Source organism: Rattus norvegicus, chromosome 14, assembly GCF_036323735.1.
Source record: "Rattus norvegicus strain BN/NHsdMcwi chromosome 14, GRCr8, whole genome shotgun sequence".
Classification (NCBI taxonomy): Eukaryota; Metazoa; Chordata; class Mammalia; order Rodentia; family Muridae; genus Rattus; species Rattus norvegicus.
Window position 1 is genome coordinate 32,941,360 of NC_086032.1, and position 20,764 is coordinate 32,962,123.

General features: G+C 47.6%; 1 protein-coding gene across 2 annotated transcripts in view; it reads right to left on the reverse strand.

The window, feature by feature from the left end:
* The window catches only part of Kit (KIT proto-oncogene receptor tyrosine kinase), a 77,281-nt gene that overhangs the window by 39,745 nt on the left and 16,772 nt on the right, over nucleotides 1-20,764 (reverse strand). For both annotated transcript variants that reach the window (XM_006250909.5, NM_022264.2), the window contains exons 2-4: nucleotides 5,848-6,117; nucleotides 3,596-3,877; nucleotides 2,236-2,372 (exon numbers count right to left, since the gene is read on the reverse strand). In XM_006250909.5, the coding sequence (XP_006250971.1) occupies nucleotides 2,236-2,372; nucleotides 3,596-3,877; nucleotides 5,848-6,117 (689 nt within the window). The remainder of the gene's footprint in view (nucleotides 1-2,235; nucleotides 2,373-3,595; nucleotides 3,878-5,847; nucleotides 6,118-20,764) is intronic.

Below are 20,764 nucleotides of genomic sequence, written 5' to 3' on the forward strand. Positions count from 1 at the left end.
GGCCAGCCCACAGTATTTGAAGTCCTTAAAAGAGGCACACATAAAAAAGGATGACCCAGGGTTTATTACAAAGAAGAGAATCTGTTTGGCTGGGAGAGCCAAGATCAAGTCAAAGACAAGCCCGATCCTGGCCTTTGTTCTAAAAGGTGTGATTAACACTTTGGGATTTCCATAATCTTCTGTGGCCCTCAGCAGACCCAGAGCCACCCCTCCTATGTGTTTCTAGTGCTAGAAGCCTGCCATTTCTGTGTGTGGGGTCACTATATCCCATGGTAGAACAAAATGAGCGACATCCTCCTGCCTGTCTTTAGGCCAATGTTTCTACCTTCTGTGCCAAAAGGCACGGTGATCAAGGGCAGATGGAACGCCACTCTTCCTTGGGTCAGAGAGTCCCCAAAAGGGTGCTAAACACAAGGTCTGAGGTGGTTCGTGTAGAACAAAATAGCTCGGTCACAAATGATGTGCTAGGTAACACCCAAAGCCAAAGACCTTAATTTAGCATCCCGCCAAGCTTGCCTTTGAAAGCCAATAGACGGCGTAGCGTTCGGAAGCATTAGAAAAGCACCGTATAAACCCCAAGACTTTTAAGCTTGAACCAATAATGGAGACAACTCTAAAGATCTCATTGTAGCCTCAATTTCTCGAGAGTGAAGCTTCCTCTAAATGGTCAAGATCAAACATTATGGATTTTTTAAATAATCTGATAGTGCTAACAGCATTCCAAATTATGCCAAAGGATCAATAAAAGATTCATGGTGAACCCTGGCAGAGGGCCAGGAGTCCCATCTGCAAGTCACACATTGCATGCTGTCTGCACGTGATTTGGTTTTTCTTTAACCCTTGGAGGCACACACTGGGACCTCCCCAAAGAGCTCCTAACACTAAAGACTTAGCTACCATTGCCAGTGGGTTAATTGGGAATGGCATGTGGGGCTCCTGGGAACCGCGGTTCAGAACAAAACCGCCTGGGGCAAATTGAATTTCTCATCTTAAAAGGGCTAATTTTCAAGTATACACAGGCTCAAATATACACACACCGTCTAAATTGTTCTCTCATCTGAAATCGAGGATTATAGAAAGCCAATTAATATGAGATTGTGCTCTGTAAGGCTAGCCCCAAATCCATACAGAAGCTGTTGTTTCTATTGCATTAAGATGGTCTGAAAACTAAAACTTGTTCCTCTGAGGTATTGGTTTGAAAGAACGAGTCTCCAGCACAATCCAGTCTCCAGGCCAGTGGCAGGCTTCACAGAAGAAGCAAGTCATCATCCATCGTCCATCACCCTGTGGAGCACCAGGGTTATGCACTTTGCACAGCACTCTCTATGCCAGCCTGAAATTGCCAACGGTGAGCACTGGCCAAGAGGAGGAGGAAGAGGAAAAAGAAAATGTACTTCTTTCTTTCCTGTTCACATTCCTACATGTTAAAAAAAAAAGAGAGGAACTACTGATGGCTAGGCAACTGTCTCACTAAAATTATTTAAAAGTAGAAGAGGAACTCAGTCAGTGGGAATTTTAATGGAAAATAGTGGGGAAAATTTAAGAGTTATTGATTATTTGAGACAAAAAGAAAAGAAAGAAATATCCAGATAAAACAGTCTAAAATCGGCTAGACGGTGTCCTTGCCTCACAGGCATAAGGCCTTTGGGGTCAAGCCTTAGAACTGAAAGACAAAAAGATGGCGGAAAGAAGGATTTGGCTAAAAGGTATGTACGACATGTCCAGCACAGTATCTGACACAGATAACCAGCCTCCAAAGGGGAAATCCAGAAAAAAATCCAATTATCCAAAATGATGCGGCCATCCATTCTACGGGGTTCCGAAGAGCATTGTGGGCCATACATGACAGCATTTATTCTTCACAAGAAGAGGGGGAAAAGTGTTGACAACTCTTTCTGACATGTGCCCTAAGCAGACAATAGTTTTACCTGAAGTACGTGTTATCTAGATAATATACAGTTGTTCATCGATTTTCTTCTTCTTTTTTTTTAATTTAAAAGAGTGTTAAGTAATAACCTGAGACAGATGCCCTCTCTTTTCTCAAACACAGTAACAATGTGGCGGTTACTCATCACTGACAGTAAACACCTATGCTGTAATATACACAGCTAGCCAGTATGTGAACACACCTCAGCCAGTTGCTAACAGCTAGGCTTACCAGCAGACTCACCCCTGGTCCAACTGTGTAGAGAACACAGACACTGCAGCACAGGAGAGGAATTAAACAGAACTCACCTGAGGGTTCAACTTTATCCACATGGAGTCCACGGATGTAGACACGTCTTTTATGGTGCATATCACCGTAAATGTGTCCCCTTCCTTAAGGAGATGACTTGTTTCGGGCACAGACACCACTGGGATAGCTTTGATGGCTAGAACGGAAAGGAATACAGCCCCGAAGTCAGTCCTTCTGCTACAGCGGGAACCTAAACTCGTCTTATATTTAACATGCTTTTTTTCTTTTTAAAAATGACTTTTGTTTTATCTATTAGTGTGTATCTTTGGATGCATATGCCATGTGCGAGGGTGCCTGAGAAAGTCAAGTGGGGGGGTGTGGAAGACCCTGGGGCTGGAGTTACTGGCCCATGTCGGGAGCTGGGATCTGAGTGGATCCCTTAGAAGAGTGAGCAGCAAGCACTCTTAACTTCTGAGCCACCTCTCCAGACTCAACCTTGCATTTTCTTGACTGTGCACAGCTTGTGTTAGGTATCATTAAATAAAATACAAAGCATAATAATACTAACCAACCTGTATCATTTGCATATCTAAATATAGAACTATGAAGTCATTCACTGTACAAGTAAAGTCATTCCTGCTGAGTGAAAAAGACAGGAGTGCCCAGTACAAGACCATAAATACCTCTGGCATTTCCCCTCGGGTGGAAGAGGGTAGCATGATAAAGCAGACTTAATCTTTACCCTAGATGATTTCTTGAGGACCTAGCCTACAGCCAATAGTATTCTTTTATAGCCAAATGGGTCCTTTTCCCATATATTATACAATCACACCTTGCTTACTTCTAAAAACCCCAGGTTATAAATAATTAAAATTCCCTTCATTTTAATGAGTATAATTTTTCAAAAGCAAATTAAAAATTCTCCTCATCAGTTGAATCCCAAAGGGATGCTGAATTAGGGAATCTCAACTCTAAAGCCTAGTTTATCTCCTGGCTACTGGAGGGTTCAAGGTGATGTCATGGTAACAAGTTCCCCGGGTTGTAGGCACTTTCTTTCCCAGAGCGTGAGCGGCTTGGGAGCCAGTCAGCTATAGGGAAAAAAAAAATCAGGTCACGTGTTCATACATATTAATGTCCTTGTAGACTAAGGTCCTCAAATTAAATCTTCCCATTGAGTAGGGACACTTGTGGCAAGGATGTCACTTGGGGATGCCCTAAACCAGCAGGTTTAACGACATCTTAGCTAGCAAGAGCCATGGACCTGTCACTCTGGAGGAACTCACGAATGTCTACCATCACCTGGTCCTGGTCCTGTGTCCATCAGCTGTGTCCTGATGCCCTAGGCTAAGTTGGGAAGAGAGACGTCATCCCCGGGAATAGGGTTTCCATCTCCCACAAGATGTGAGGGAGGGGACGTACCTGCCCTCACTTTGAGGGTGAATTTGTCAGACCGCATCCATTTGCCCTCACGCTGGGCAGCACACCGGATGCACAGCCGGTGGTAGGCGCGCTTCACGTTTTTGATGGTGATGCCAGCCTTGGGGTTGGGGACGAACTTCAGGTCCGTGGGGAGAGATTTCCCATCACACTCAATGAGGGAGTAATTGGACACCTGTGGGTCTGTCAGGGGGCAGCGGACCAGTGCGTCATTGTCTTCTTTGCCAAACAAGGGAAGGCCAACCAGGAAAAGTACGGCAGGATCTGTGAAGCAAGACAAAAAGCCAACGTGCTGGACCTGGACACTGAAGGCACCTTGCTTGCTGGCTTGTTTCCACAGCGTCTCACAATGCAGCCCTGGCTAGTCTGGAAACTTGCTTGTAGACCAGGCCGGCCTCGAACTCAGAGGTCCACCTGTCTCAGCGGGGATTAAAGGCGTGTTCCGCCACAACCTACTCTCTGAAAACATGTTTAAAAGATTACAAGCTTGAGATTACAGGCTTAAGAGATTACAAGCTTGAATAACACAGTGGATTTCAAAGTTCGCTCTTTTGTTCATCATGTACAAGTCTGAGCTAGCTTATCCATACGTAGACCCTGCGCATGCAGACCTAAGGCCGGAGTGGAGCTTCTGATCTCCCGGAACTGAAATTCTGAGTGCCAGTGAGCTGCCCAGTGTGGGTGCTGCGAACCAAACTGGGTCCTCAGCAAAAGCAGCCAGTGCTCTTAAGGGTTGAGCTTCCTCACCGGCCTCCAGCACCCCAGCTTTTCATGTGGGTAACTAAGGATCAAACGCAGGTCCTCATGTCACTTGACTGACAAGCTACCGCCTCAGCCCTCTGAAATTCTGTTTCCAAATTATCCTTTCTACCTGGAAACCAAATGTTATAGACACACCAACAGAATCAGTTACCACTGAAATATATGTCACTTAATTAAAACAAACATCAGAAGCTGCAGGTGGTTTTCTGTCTATACTTTCTCAGTCACCAGGGTGGAGGAGCCTCCCTCCTCTCCTCTCCCTTTCCTCTCCGCAGCATCCATTAGTTAAGGGTCCGAACATGAAGAAAGGGTGCGAGCTGAGTGGCTCCCTCAGCCATCTCCTCAGACATGCAGGCATCTACACAGCTTGCCATGAAGCTGAATGGCGCCTTCCTTACCATTTGGAAATTACAAAATGTCTTCTCCAATGTCACCAGCAGCTTTCGGGTGGGCCCGACAGTCCCGGAGCCGAACCCTCAAGCTAAGCTGTGGCTTATCGCTGAGCACGTCTCCTCAGCTGCCCACTTAAGGAAGGACGACTGATAAAGCAAAAGCACAGTCAATTTCACGGCGATCTTCCGAGGCAGCTTTATTAACCCCTGTTTGAGCATGCTAAGATTTGTATAATTGTGTTTCCCTAACAATCCCCTGAGGGAGACTGCTCATCTTATCTGAGGCCCACAGTGAGAAATGGAGGCCCTACGCAGCACACCTCCCAGGCCCAGGCAGACATCCACCAGAGACTCACAGAACTGCCCACTGTAAGTGACAGACCCAGTCCCGGTACAACTGGTGCTACCGCCTGGACTGCCTTTTTCCTGCCTTCTCGTTTGTCTCTTAGACAGTCATTAGCGTTGTTTCACATCACCCAAAGGATAGCATCCTGTGGGTTCTTGACATGAGAGCAAACACGCAACTACAAACTGCTGAATTCGTCTAGAAAATGAGGTACAGGGCTCCAACTGTCACGTCTCTTTGTCTTTTGTTTCCGAGAGGCTGTAAATTGTTGAAAAGAACCAACTCCGAGAGAGCTTATGACTGACAAGGGATGCTTAGCTGTCTGAGCTGTTTTCTGGAATTTACTCCCTAAGTCTTTTGAAGTGCTACTCTGTTCGGGCCTTTTGAGGCCTTCGGCTCCCTGAAGTGTTTTTTACTAAGTGGGAATATTTAGTATCTCCAGGCATTTAAATACAGTTTTCCCAAAGGGCCTAATTTCTTCTCAGGGTTGACCCCAAAGCACCAGGACAAATGGGTTAACCAGACTGGAATCCAGTTCTGGCCTTGCAGACCCCCAGCTGGGGTCACACCCAAAGCCATGAGGAAGTTGGGGAAGAAAAACAAGTACATTAGGCCTCCTTGAACCAGCTAGCAAAATTCTGCCTGTGCTCTGGTCAACTACGCGGCCACTTAAAAGTAAGGACAGGGTAGCGAACACTCCAGAGCACAGCGACACAGAAAACGGGAGCGTTTACCTCTAACGAACACGTAAATAGAGCTCCTGAGGCCGCTGCCGCTGACGCACGTGTATTTGCCCGTGTGAGTGGCCTCGGCTTTTTCTCGAATCCATTCGCTCTGCTTATTCTCAATCCTTACATCGAGGATCTCGAAAGTCCATTTGACAAAGGCGGGGTCAGTGCACGTCAGCCTGATGGTGTCGCCGGCTTCAACTATTAACTCTGACTGGGCCGGCTGGATGGATGGTGGAGACGGCTCCCCTGGACTCGCAGATGGCTGAGAAGTCCCTGCCAAGAAAAACAAGGACTGTGCTGAGCGTGAGCCGTCTTGGCAAAATAAAGCCTTTCTTCTAATATCAAGCCGCTCCTCGTCTGTGTACGCCACAATAAAAATAGCCCTGCTATTTGTGGCTGCAAAGGGAATTCTGTCGAAAGTTTAGACTCATCTATATAGTTATTCTCCGAAACCTTCAATTAGTCCTGCGGGTCACACCTGGTGTGCAAGCTATCGAACTAGACCCAGAGCTTTCTTGGGGTCAACCATGCCCAGTGACGGCGGTCGGTCCTTGTGGTGTGGCTACAGGAAGATACACCTTAAAAACCACTGCAACGCCTTACACAATGGAAACCAGAAACCAAAGTGAGCGGCTTGATGTATTCCCCAGCGCTGAGCCACGGGGTTTAAGTCGCCCTTGCTCAAGTAACGGAGCCCCAACCTCTACCCATTAGAGTAAAAGGCAACAAAGACAAAACAAAAAGACTCTGTTAAGGTAGGAAGGGAGCTGACAAGAGGCTGACAGGAATGGGACGGAGGGGACTCTCTCTCTCTTTCTCTCACAGACACACACACACACACACACGTATGCATGTATGTATGTACATATATATACTATAATATACTATATACTATATGCATATACTATATAAGCTATAATGCGCATATGCACACTATACATAGTGCGTATGCACACTATATAGACATATGTAGTATGTGTGTACATAACTGAAAAGTACATTAAAAAGAATGTGCATGACAGAAGGACCTCTTTTTTTATTTTCTTCAAGCTTTGGAATTCACCTATTTTGATACAATACTCCTTACAGGGCAGTGCTCACGGTAACAACATCTACAAACCTCCAAATGTTACGGTAAAAAGAAAAAATGACAGAGTCTGTCCAAGACAATAATGACAGGGACCACAGTCATCAAAGGTCAGTAAGCATCAGCAACCAGGGAGATGCTGAAGGGTGGACAGAGCCAGTCTGGGCTCCACGTCTCAATGGCCCAGTCTGGTTATGGAGATAAAGCTGCGAGGACTGTTTCCAGAGGCCTAGGAAGCCTCTGGGGATAAAATAAGAGGTGCTAGGGTTGGGGATTTAGCTCAGTGGTAGAGCGCTTGCCTAGCAAGCACAAGGCCCTGGGTTCGGTCCTCAGCTCCAGGGTGGGGGGTGGGGGGGTGGCTATTGTTTCAGTTCCTTATGTTCCGATAGTGTAAACCCTTGCTGAAACATCAGAGAGGGAGGATGGACATATGGAAGGACGGACTGACTGTTCCAATGAATACAGAATACTCTCAGGACACTGACAGCAAACTTGACCCAAACCTTTAGCTGACACCTCATGTAATTTGGTGAAATTTAAAAAACAACTGACACTGGATGTATCCGGGGTTTTTATTCTCAACAATGACTTATAAGCTCAATCTTCACACACGCTATAAGATAAAAAGTCTTATTAGGATACAAATGAAGGTAATGTCTATTGTCTTGTTTCTAAACCATCTTCAATGTTGTTATCATGGCCTCACCAGATGATGATGACGACAACGATGACGATGATGATGATGACGACAGAGATTCAGGTTTAGAAAAATAGAGGTTCACATTAAAGGACTATCCCTCAGAAAGATACTCCAGGATTACAGGGATGCTCGGGGAGAGGAGGTCTTGTGAATGGCCTGAGAGCCTAAGTTTGGTTCCTCAGTAGTACCACATAAAAGGTCAGGCACGGAAGCATGCCACTGTAACTCCAGGCGGGCAGAGACAGCAGATCCCAGGTGCTCAAGCTCTGGCTGGCTGACCCAGCCCAGACAGCAGCCTCCAGGTCAGTGAAAGATCACGTCTCAGGGGAGAAGGGCAATAAACAGTAAAGGAAACACCTGAGGCCCTCCTCTGACCTCCATGCACAGGGCTGTGTGGGCCCATGTACCCGGACCCCTTATCTCCTCAGCTCCCCCCTCCCCACCCCATGCTCCCACCCACACTCCTCAGTACGTCAGCTGAGCTAGGAGGCTGCTCTGAAATACACATTTCGATGTGCATACCTGATATTCAATTCGGCAAGCTTTCAACTGTCAGTGTATTTGTCTGTCTTTCGTCTCCACCAAGACTTTTGTATCACTAAATGCATACACGTCCTTAATCATGTGTGGCTATGCAAAGTAGTAAGATTTCACTCCTTGTCCCTGCACATGTTAATTAATGAACCAAAGGAAATGACATATGATAAAACTCAGCACCCTAGAGACAGAATCTAATGGGGAGGGAGGGTCAGACGGCAAACACAGCTGCTCCCAGCAAGGACTTACAAGTCCTTGCCGAGTGTGGGCTCCTGCTCACCAAAACAAAACAAAACAAAACAAACAAACAAGAATGACAGTCCTCTGACAGACGGGGCGCGTAAGTAGACAGCTATGAAAGGCCTTAGCACTGGTGATGTCAACACATCCTCCGCTCGGAGCTTCTTCCCTAGAACCTCAGGTCTCAGGTCAGCCTTAGGCAGGGACTCACACATACCCCACCCCGCAACGGTACTCTGTAACATTATTCGATGGAGCCAGAAAGCAGAAAGAACACAACTGTCTACAGGCAGATGAAACACACATGTTGGGTGTTAACGCAATGAAATATTAGTAAGCCATAGAAAAAGAATGAGGCGCTGACATGCTACAACACGAAAAGGCATGAATAAAGGCTTGTCCTTCCTTACATGAAATACCTGGGGTGGGGGCGATTCAGAATCAGAAAACAGTGTGGTGATGTTGGTTACTGGGGGCTGGAGGAGGGGAGGGAGCTCATTTAACACAAGGTCACTCTGGCAGGAGAAAGAGGTCCTGGAAACGAGAAGGAATGGTGACTATCCCACATGTCCCCGACTGTGTACCCTCTCTCATCATTGCTGAACTGGATACTTTAGAATAGCATACTCCATGTTGAGTATATCGTACCATTGTTTAAAAAACAAAAAAACCTAAATAAAATGAAGCTGGGCATGGTGGTACATGCCTTTTAGTCCAGCACTCAGGAGGCAAAGGCAGGCAGATCTCTTGAGTGTGAGGGTTGCCTAGTCTACTGAATGAGTTTCAAGATAGCCAGGGTTACATAGAAAAACTCCATTTCAAGGGAACCAGCCCAACCAACCAACCAACCAAAAACCTGAAGTTAAAATAAAACAAACAAAAATCCTGAACGAGAGTGTCCTAAGCCTTCTCCAGCCGGCCCTGGCTCACTCTTACCTAACACTCTGAGGCTCCCAGTATGGCTTAAATTGCACCATTAAAAACAACTGCAAAACAAACAAACAAAAAACCACCTGAATTCCTCACTGGCTGCTGTTCTAGCTGGTGATGCTCACTGTGCACCTTCCTGGAAGCAGCCAGTGTTGAAAGAGCCCTTTTAATTCTGAGCTGAAGGACCTAGAAGCCCATGCTGACACGGCAGGAGCTGGAGCCCCAGACACTTGTATTCTAGGGTGACCAACTACTTCTCACACCTGCCTGAATCATCTGACTTTATCCCCAGACCTGTCTAGGATGCACACAGATAGTATATTATGTATCAGTTACATATATTAAGTACATGCTGTGAAAACACACGCATATGTGTGTGCATGTAATTTGGAAACAGCTGAAGGCTCATGATTAACAAAAACTGTAAGGGGTGCCTCACTGGGAGATCTACTGTTAGATTCAATGTGGGTGAAATGTTTAGATTAGATTAAGATTAGAGGGGGCCTCCAGTCTGCAGCCTGTATTCAGCACGTCTGAGGAGAACTTCTTGGGAGGAAACTGAATTACAATCCAGAGCTTGCATTTGGTGTATGGAGCACGTGCAGCAGGAATGGCTGCTCAGAATACCTCTGAGAACTCCTCTGAAACTCAAAAGCAACCAAATCTCAAAGAAAAGAACTTGGCTCTCTATTAAAGATACAGTATGTTATATGGAAACTTTCCTTTAAAAAAGAAAAAAAAAACTGTCTAAGACAATACCTGTGTTTATTACAATGTATCAATTAATGAAACTGAGTCCCAACCAAGAATCCTTCCCGACTGGCTGGCTGAGCCTGCTGTTCCCCTGTGGTAGTGGTTGGCTCTTGTTAATTTTGCCTTATTCTTTCAAAAGGACCATCCCTGCAAAGCCTGGATTTCTGCGTGGGGTTCAAAGTGGGGAAGTCATTTCAAAGTCTTTCCTCCTTTGGAGGTAAATATAAGGAACCAGATAAAGTAATGGTTGAGAAGGAAACGCACGTAGTCTGGTTTTGGAGAAGTAGGCCAGGAGAAGACAGAGCCTCTAGACCGTGCAGCTCAAATGTTCCTCAGTTTCTGTGCTTGGTTATAATTTATAGTAAAAAGAAAGTCTAAGGGCTGGCGTGAGTGTCATTTTGTTTCTGACATACTTTTACAGCCCCAGAGGAATATAGCGGGTAAGAACCAAGATGAAAGGATCCTGGTAATTGCCCACGACACCCTGGAGACCTTACAAAGTCGATCCTGGGAATAGAACTAAGCTGGGAGCGGTGAGGAAGGACTCAATGAATGTCATATGGGCCCTCAAACCACTCCCAGAGGCAGGGAGACTCTGGGTCACCCACACACTAAGGGAAGCCAGGTCACAGAGGGCCTAGAACTGTCTGCATGCTGCTATGCAGAAGCCAGCCACTTCAGCAAGAATCTATCGCATAACTAAAACACAGTGCTGGTGGGCAGCCGACAGCCTTGTACAGAAGACAGATAACATGAATGAACTAAAGAGGGAGGGAGGGAAGAAGGGAGGGAGGGAGGGAGGGAGGGAGGGAGGGAGGGAGGGAGGGAGGAACGTGTTACAGGCTGAATGAAAGGGGGCAGCTACTGTGCTTCCCAGAAGGACCAAAATAGGTTCCAGGGAAAGCGACTGTGATACTGGAGTCTGGGGAATCTGCACACAGGCTTGAGGAAGAGAGCAGCTTCTCAAAGTAGATGGAGTCAGGGAATCAGGGCAAACCACTCCCATGAGGGGGTGGACTTACAGCATCCCTCAGCAGCGAGCTGTCAGCCTCTAGTACGGTCTGCACACCCGTCCTGTAGTCTTAGAGACCAGGGATGCAGACTGTGCTCAATAAACAGCAAGAAGGAGTAAGGGATGGGAAGGTGCATCTAGGAGATGGGCCAGTGGCTAAGAACACCATCCTACACCACACCACACCACACTGAGTGTGTCTGTTACCCGCGGCGGCAAAGAACTTTAACCTTTCCCGTTGTTTTACATATATTGTACGCTAAAAGATGAAATCCAATGTACTTATTGTCACATAGGTTTAGGCAATAATGTAAACAAACTCTGTCTTAGGCCATGGGGCCCTGAAAACAACCCCTCTGCTTAGTACAAAATTTCCGTTTAGCTTTTAGAGATGCGGCATTTTGAGTTTGTGCATAGTCGGTTGGATGTGTGTGAGCCCACTGGATGCTTCAAGCAACAGACGTGCAGTCGCCTGAAGTCGGTTTCAAAACTCACAAAACAACAAGGTGTCTTTGCAGGGTGTTCTGGAAAGCAGCTCCTTCGGAGGTGTCTGTCAAGGTTGACCTAAAAAGATAAGCCTGTTAGCAGAAGAGAGCGGGTAAACGTGGTAAAGAGGGCGTGTCCGTAATCGATACAACAGGTGCAAGCTGTGTCTCCACAGACCACAGGAACTCAGTCCCTTCAGGGAGCGCTGAGGGATAAGAGCACAACCCAGCCAGCGGGAGGAAGGAGACTCCCCGACAGAGATCAATGAAGCCAGTACTGGCAAAGGGGCTGTCCTGTGGTGGGCTCTTCACCTTAGGAGCACAAAGAAGCAATCCTCACTGCAAACTGGGCGTGGGGTTTTAGGGTGCTTTCCTACAAGGGCTCAGCTTATCCTGCCCAACTGCAGGCTAACAATTCTGAGCCTCGGATAGGCTCGCTAAGCTAGGATGCCTGACCGACCGAGAGTATTAATTAAATGCATCTATAACCTCTACCAGCCATTCCTACTATTGCAACTTAAGAATATCTACATTAAAGTGAGCTGATCCGAGAAAGGGATGGAGTGGCGGCAGAGATCAGAAAGGGGGTTCCTAGAGTTCAGAGTTCAAATGAAACAAAATGTGCGGTCAGGCTGCAGGTAGGAAGAGAGAAGGCTCAAGTACAAGCCCCTAGAAGAACAGCAGTGAGTGTCAGCTGGAGGTTAGTTACCGTCGGGAGACCAGCCCAGGGCCTGCTTCTCCAGAGGAGGAAGCCTGCCCCGAGAGAACAGGAGTAGAACAAAGTCAGCTGAGAAACAATAAAGAGCTTAGCCTGTTAACAGCTGCTGAGAAATGTCTGTAGGACAGCCGGTCTGTAGGTCTGTCACCTGAGATGCGTATTCTAAGTGCTTACTCCAGGCAAGCTAGCCCTGGACAGTGCAGAAACAAGATGACACTCATGTTTTAGGCCTTTGTGGTGGGACAGTGGGGGTGCCAGGTGATTAGAAAAAAATAGACTTAGGGACATTTGGATCAGTGTGGTGGCTAGGTTCTAGAGATCAGAGGACAGAGTGAAGGCTAGGGACACACTCATATTCTTACTAGTCCAAAATGGTGGTACTTGGGCTATGTGTGAAATCACTGGGGGCGGGTAGATTACAAAGACCAGAGCTATCAAGGACAAGATCCACGGTTACTGAAGGAGGAAGGAGATTGGAGATCTGGGCCATTTCCTGTGGATGCAGGCAACAAGCCAGGAGCAGCTAGGAGTGGCTCCCAGGATTCTGCATGTGGCACAGTGTATGTCACAGGAACCCATACTGGCTCAGGGCGAGACACTGCACTAAGCCTCTCATGTTTTGGGCCAAGTCTTTTGAGGAACCTATATCTGTGACACAAGGGAGATGCGACTCTCTGCTAGGACTGACAGAGGAGACCAAGTAGAGAAACACCGGCGGAGAATGAGGCCTGACTGATTTGCCCAGGTTTCATAAAGTAATGGGGACAAGTCTGCAGTCAGTCATGTTGTGTAAGAAGCTGGGGTGAGGGGAATCTCAAGGATCTTGGAAGAAGCCTCGTTCCCCAGTGCCAGAGAAGGAAGCTCCGAGCAAGTCAGGGGTGCCCTAGCAGGCCAGGAATGGGAGGCTACCCTCTCCATCCCCTCCTACCTGCTCTGCTGCATAGGAACTTCTGCCAACTGGATCCACCTGTACCTTAAACCCTTCCTGCCTCTGCAGCAGAGTGCAGGAGCTCAGCGCCTCAGGATCACGTCCAGATCACAGCTTTCCTGTAACGTGTGCTTACGCTTCCCTGCTTTTGGGGTTTTGTTGGTTACTGTTGTTTCAATCTTTTCCATAAAATCTTGCTATTTCGCTCAGGCTGGTCTCCAATGCCTAAACTGAGGTGATCTCCAGTCTCTGTCTCTTGAGCAATAATAACACCACAGAGGGCAACCCAGCTCCCGGCTTTCAGCTTTTCAGCTTTCGTGCCGCCGACCTCTTAACGCTCTGTTAAGGACTTCTCTCGGATTCCTCAGAAGCTCTTAGTGGGATGTCCCCACCCAAAAATCTTAAACAGCTATCTAGAGGCAAAGAAGATGCCCCCCGGGCTGCCTGTGCCTTCTGAAAAGCATACCCAAGATCAAAGAGATGTCATGTTCTGCTGCTGCTAAGGGACTGAAAAGGACTCTGAGGGTTTTACAATCTGCCTTTCAAGCACAGCTACACGCTGACTGAAGGACAGAGCGAAAATGTGAAATGTTTGGTTTGGCTGTGATTTAATATTTGTACATTTTAAATAAAACCCATAACTGGCTGCGTTTGTTTTTCAAGCAACTAGCAAGGGGGGGCGGGGGTAAGTGGAGAGGCTGCACCAGGTAGAAACAGACACACAGACGTTCTGAGTTCTACTGATGGAAGTCTCCTCACCCAAGAATTAAAGTCCAAAAGTCTCAAGAGATGTGAGAGTCCAAGTCCTGCTGGGGGTGTAGCTCAGTGGTTAGACCTCAGACACCAAAGGCCCTGACTTCAACTCCAGAGGACGTCTTATACTGTGGTGGGGCACCTGGGTCTGTAATCCCAGCCCCTCTTTTAAAAAAAAAAAAAAGCCTGACTAGGAGAGTCGGGAGTTCAAGGTCATCCTTGACCTCAACCAACTAGGCTAGTTGAGATCTCATCTCTAAATTTCCACCCCACAGAAAACGTAGATCATTGCTCTTAAGGTGCCTGCCGAAAATCCCAGGGGCTAGCAAGTCCGCCCAGCAGATGAGGCATTTTTCTGGCAACCTTGATCTGAATTCAATCCTGGGATCCGAAAGAGAGAAGGAAAGACCCGCCTCCTTAAGAGTTACCTTGTGCCCGCCATGCACGTGTGTCATGGCATACACATGCCCATAAACATATGCAAATAAATAAAATAAAAAGATAAATACAACGGTGTCATCTAAACATTTTTGAAAAGTCCAGGACCCATAATCAAATACTTAGAAATAAGGGATAAAGATAAAAGGTTCTCCTTAAGGATCTGGGGCAGGACACGGAAGGTCCTCGAATGCCTGTGGCATATATAACTAGATGCCAGCAGGTCAGTAATTCCTGGTCCAACACAGCCCAGTAAGGGTTCTTAATCGCTTTCCAGAACTGCTTCCAGACAGTTACCAGAAGTACGGGTTTTCCCAGGAAAATACTTTCCTTTAAAACAGTCCCTGATCACTCATCCTAAGAAAAGTCCAACTGAGTGTCTGAGGAAACAGGACTGCCCGCTGGCCCTGGCTCAAAGATGCCCGAAGAGAGGAAGCTCCCCCCAGCCACTAGGAACTTGGCCTTTGGGGAATGACAAGTCCTGGGTTTGACATGGACGATGTATGTGGAATGTGTAGGAAGAATTCCTCATTTCCACTGGGTTTTCCCCGCCATCCAACACAGCTCCCGCTGTAAATATGTAGGTTTCTGTGTTTTGATTTCTGGAAAGCACTTATTGAAAGGTGAACCAGATAAGAAGCACCAAGGAGTGGTCTTTAATAAACACCAACCAGAACAAGGGCCCAGCCACCATCTGTGCGGCCGTTGGCTAGGGATGGTGTCGGGGCTGTCTGTCCATTCTTTTAACATTAACTTCCTTCACTTAAAGACCACTGAGGACAAAGCAGGGGACAGGTCAAGAAGGGAGGCAAGGGTCAGCTCGGCCACACTCTAGAGAGCAGGACAGTTAGACTCCAGGCCACAGACAGCTCAGCATATCCCTACTCCCAGCAGCCTCCCTGGCTGCATGGCGCACACGGGGCCTGAGGGGATAGACATAGGTGCTGGCCACAGGTCCAGGTCAGGAGGCTTGGCCTGTGAGTGTGAATTTGGTGGTACCCTCCCAGCATGCCATGTTCTCTCAGGAGTTTCAGGATTCCGCTAAATGCCAATTCTGCAGACCCAGGAGGGGATGCGAGGTGGTAATGGTGACAAGCCAAAAAAAAAAAAATGGCTTTTAGGACCCTGGGCTCGATCTCCAATCCCACAGCATCAAGTTCTAATGGTGTCGAACGAGGCATTAGGTAAGAAATGATTAGCATTTTCACACATCCATGTGTGTGTGTGTGCACACATACATATGTACACGCATATGGCGACTGGGGCACTTCAGAAATGTTATTAGATAAAATATGTGTAATATTTAATTACCGCTTTAACCATTTGTAAGTATGCAGCTGAGTGGTGTACTAAGTCCGTTCGTGTGACTGGGCAGTCACCATCACTGTTCATTTCCTCACGTTTCCATCTTCCCCGCCCAGCAGCTAGTACCTCTACACTCCTTTCTGCCCGGGCTCCCGAGCCCGCTTTCTATCTCTCTACAAACCGGGCCTTCTGGGTACCTTGAAGAAGAGTCCGCATACGCTATTTGTTCTTGTGTGGCTGACATGTTTCCCTTGGAGTGTCACAGACATGCTGTACCATGTCAGAACCCCATCCCCATTCAAGGCTAACGTTCCAGCGCTCGTTTGGGCCACACTTCTTTTTTTTTTCTACTCATCCTGACATTTGGATGGTTTCCCTGAGGCATTTTCAACTGTGATCAACACTTTGGAGAGGCCTCTCTGACTTCCCAGCTTTGAAAGATGTTCCGCATTAATTACACTTGACTAAACTAGACGGGTATGCTAATTTTCTTCATAATGGGTAAGTCAATACATTCTCCTCAGAAATATACTCTAAAAACTACTTTTAAGGAACCTGTCAAATAAGGAAAATTGTACCTTCCCTTTTCCCACACAACTTGCAAACAGGAAATTTTTCCTTCTGTTTCTACTGTCAAGATGTCATCTTACGGAGGCGGGGACGAAAGCAGTCATGTTTCCCACAAGAAACTGTACCTGAGGCAGTTGCTGGAGGAAAGGGCAGAGGCAGTTGTTAACTGTTCTGCCACAGACTTCTACTCCAGGGCGACCGTACACTGCAGCCCTGGCTAACAGGCCCCGGGCAAATCCCGCAGAGAACCATTTGGTGAGCCCATCTCTCCCGTCTTCCTGTTACCTTGCCAAAGGGGAGAATCTGTTTTGTAGGTGCTAGAGATTTCCAGGAAGACAGCAAGTCTGTGTAGAACTTGCAGAACTTAAGGGGGCTCCCTGAGGAACTCAAAGCACCCTTCTTGGTGGGAAGCCTTACCAGAAGGAAGGAAAATAGTCTCTGGTCAAGGGCAGAGGCTCAGCCTGGGTGGCCTGCATGTGCTCATCCCCAGAAAAAAGCAAGGATGAAAAGTGAGCAGTTGTAGCCTGAAGTTCTCGGGAGTGGGGACGGATGGCGGCGTGGTGGGGGTACAGCCCTTTTTAATGTCTAGACCAGAAGCCAGACCAGAGGGTATAAGTGACAGATGCTGCCCTGAGCTTGGGTAAGCAGGTGACACCATAGGAATACAGGGACACCAAAGTAGGTTTTGGGGCCACACGGGGATCCTGAGGCAACCAAAGCAGTGAAGTTTCAGAGAAGCCAGCTGGCCTCTCAGGCCTCAGTGGAGATGTCTACAAGCCATGCATGGAGTTGTTCAGGATCCACACACCCCCTCTAATTCCTTTCAGATGTGATGTCACGGCCAGAAGATAAGGACCTGGTGGTACCCGGAGTGCCAAAGAAAGTACCAAGAAAACCCTGAGCCGAGCAAACAGGAAGGCTGGGGGTTGGAGGGGAGATGATGCAGCATTCCCTGAAGTTAGGAGGAAAATGGTACTTGATGATGTTAAAACAATGGCCACTGCGAAACAAAAATCACATCCCTTTGGGGCACCAACAGCCCTAATCAGCTCCCTACACTACAGTTCTCACACACCTCTTAAAAAAGCGTTTGTTCCTAAATTTACGGTGTTCCTAATTTACTAAACCAAAGCAGAATCTTGCAACAGGTATGAGAAAGAATGTCGAGGGCCTTTGATGTGTAGCTCAGCCGCAGTGTTTGGAGAGCAGGCAGGAGGCCCTTGTTTCAGTTCTCAGCACTGGAAACAGAGTATGTGTGCATGCAATGATTCCAAGTAGTCAACAGATTGCTAGTTTCACTACTCAAAGCAAGATTTCCCATAAGCACGTGAGCATTTTTACTCTTGAGGTCTTGAAACGCCATCTTCACAAGAAAACACTTCTTAAGGCTACGCTGTTTTTATAAATGACGTGCATGAATGTCACTGCCAACTCCCCTCATAAAGACCAATGAGGCTCAGTCTCTTATTTTAGAAAAATGCCCCCATCTAAGGCTGCAGCTGCTGAGATGTAGTTCCCAAGCTGTCACCTTCTAGAAAGGGAATAGGAAGTTTTAGCCAGGGCAAAACCAATTAGCAGGCCACTGGGTGCTTCTTTACGTTTTTATTTGTGTGTGTTGTGTGTGCCTATGTATGTGTGTGTGTGTGTGTCTGTCTGTCTGTCTGTCCATGTGCACACACCCTCAAAAGCCAGAAGGGGGCACTGGGCCCCCGAAGCTAAGGTGGTTGGTTATGGGTACCTAAACTGGTTGCTGGAACCTAACTGACTCCTCTAGAAAAGCAGAAAGCACTTTTAACCATTAATCCATCCTTCTAGTCCCTCCGTCTCTCTTCTGTTACTGTGTGGAAAGAACAGGATACCCCACTACTCCACTTCTGGGCACAAGTGGGTGGCTGTGCTCAGAAGCCCTGGGGGAGACAAGATAGCACTCGTTTCCATGAAAACTTTCCCAGCACCTTTCCCAATGCAGGCCGCTGGCCTCCGACTCCACATCACGACATCTCCAAGATCTCCAAGTGCAGGGTCTCCTTCTGCCATCTCCCTGGAGGACTGACCATCAAGAGCTTGTTCTCTCAGACACCCCACAGCCAGAACTGAGCTTAAAACCAAGCCAAGACACCAGCTACACCACAGCAGCCTTCCTAAAACTCAGCAGAATCCTTAAGCTCAGATGTCCTTGAAATAAGGGTAAAGACTAGACTTACCTCCATCCCCATCACCCAAAAATACCACACTGAAGTCTCGCTGTGTGCTGGGCCCTTGGAGCAACAGTGTACAAGACCTCCCCATGCTCACGCGCGCTGTTTATAGTTAGCTCCCGGTTGAGCAACAAACCAATAATTACACATTTATATAATTACTCTGTGAGAAGTGTGAAGAACCAGGCAGCACAAAGGAGCTGACCTGATCTACCCTAGGGGTGAAAGAGGATTGTAAGGGGAGACGCAGGAGCTGGAAAGTGGGGTGCACCAGGGAGTCATGGAGGAGCACTGTGCCCCAAGCAGTAAGTAGATGCCATATCTTTATGGAAGCCAAGGCAGCTGTGGGTGATAAGCAGGAGGTAACCTGGCCTCCCGAGGGGATATCTGTATACCTCCACGTACGTGAGCAATGCTGGGTGGGCGGTAGCCTCTGAAAGGTTGGCATCAAGGCAGGTACTAACCCTATTTATCCTATGAAAATATCACCTGCAGCAAGGCCTCTGCTTTGCCTCCCTCAGCCGCACACGCATGCTTCTGGAAACCTCTGCACAGCGCCCAGGACTGTAGCTGTCTGATTTCCTGTCCCGACTAACTGAAACGTCCATCTATCTTTCTTAGGCTGCCAGATAGAGAACTGAGAACAGCACCCAGTCTGAACTTCAAGGGACTCAAGGGGCCCTGAGCCTTGGGCTGGGATGAAGCCCAGACATTCTGACCCCTTCTCAGCCTTCAGCCTGCAGCAGCTTCCCCTGACAGCCTAGTTAAATAAAGGGACTGGAAACCATGATTTGGTGGAGAGAGTGTATGAACTGGTATGGTAGCCCCTGACCCTACAAAGTAGTCCATCGCCTAGTGGGGAAAAACCAAGACAAAAGAAAACCCTCAGACTCAGGACACTTAGCCATTGGTGTAGCAAGAAACCTTACCAGGATCTCTATCTTGGAACTCGGGGAGAACCTGCAGAAACAGATTTTCTTGAGTGAGCAAATCTGCCTGGCTTTTACACCTAGAAATCGGCCTCGCGCTGGGTCCCCCTGACAAGCCTTGGCAGCCAGTCATGCACAGATTTCTCAGATCCCCGAGCTTTCAAGTGGGAAATGTTGCAGAATGCACCAGTCACAGCTACAGGACTCCAGAACAACTTCTGCAGCGCATCAGACCTCAATCTGGCTCAGTGAGTCGGAGGACCTGGCACTCCGTCTTCCCATGCTCCCGCTCTGGGGTCTCCTAGCCCACTCTGGGTACAATATGGAGCTCAGGGGTCCCCTTACACAGGGGTCCCCCTCACGTGGGCCGTGCTTGACCAGGACTGTTACCTCTCTCCACTAGAAATAAATGCTGCCTGCAATGGATGCAGAACCTTGCTGCCTCTTTCCTCAGAGAACTCTGAAAAGGGACCCCGGCTGCCCTAGGAAACTGCTGTCTCTTCTGAACCCCATCACACTGTCTGTGACACTGGGGCCTGAACCATCCTCAGAGCGCTCACCGTGCTGTGGTCTGTCTGTCTGTAGCACTAATAACCCTTCTAGTAAATGTCTGGCTCCCAACGGTCGGTTTCAGGGTCCCCCTCAGAAGCCTGCACCCAAGGCCGTCGGTCACCCACCAAGCTTTTCTTGGTGAGTGGTCAGATACCAGCCAGTGACTGTTTTCTCAATTGCTAATCAGATAATTACCCTGCAATGGTTAATTCTGTAGCCATTCCACATTCAATACGCAAAATAGAAAATGATTAGACCCAAACAATTGCCCTGGTGTAAAAGCACACTAATGGACGAGATTGGTGGATTCAGATTTGATTCAACATTCATCAGGCTGCTTGCTGTCAATTTGCTTAATGAGTGTTCACTTTTCTCTTAATTTTTCTGGGGTGACAGTCACTCAGAGCCACACATTTAAGCCTGCTTCCCTTTTGCAAGGAATTCATCCTAAGTAAAATGATCTCAGTGCTGTAGGGAACAAGAGAAAAATGCCTGAAACCGATTTACTGTTCTCTAGGACTGAGAAAAACAAGAACAACAAACCATCCAGTACGTCCATTGAGAAAGTTCCAGTTCTTTCCACACAGCTTCCTATGGCCATCCCTGAGGGTGTGGAAGGGAAGCCCACTCTAGAATTGTAAGCACGTTTGTTTGTTTGTTTGTTTGTTTGTTGAGACAGAGCCCATTTGATCCCAGCATTCCCTATGTAGACCAGTTGGCCTCTGCCTCCCAGGTGCTGGGGTTAAAGGCATTTAAGGCCCTCGCTCACCTCCACCCCTGGCTAG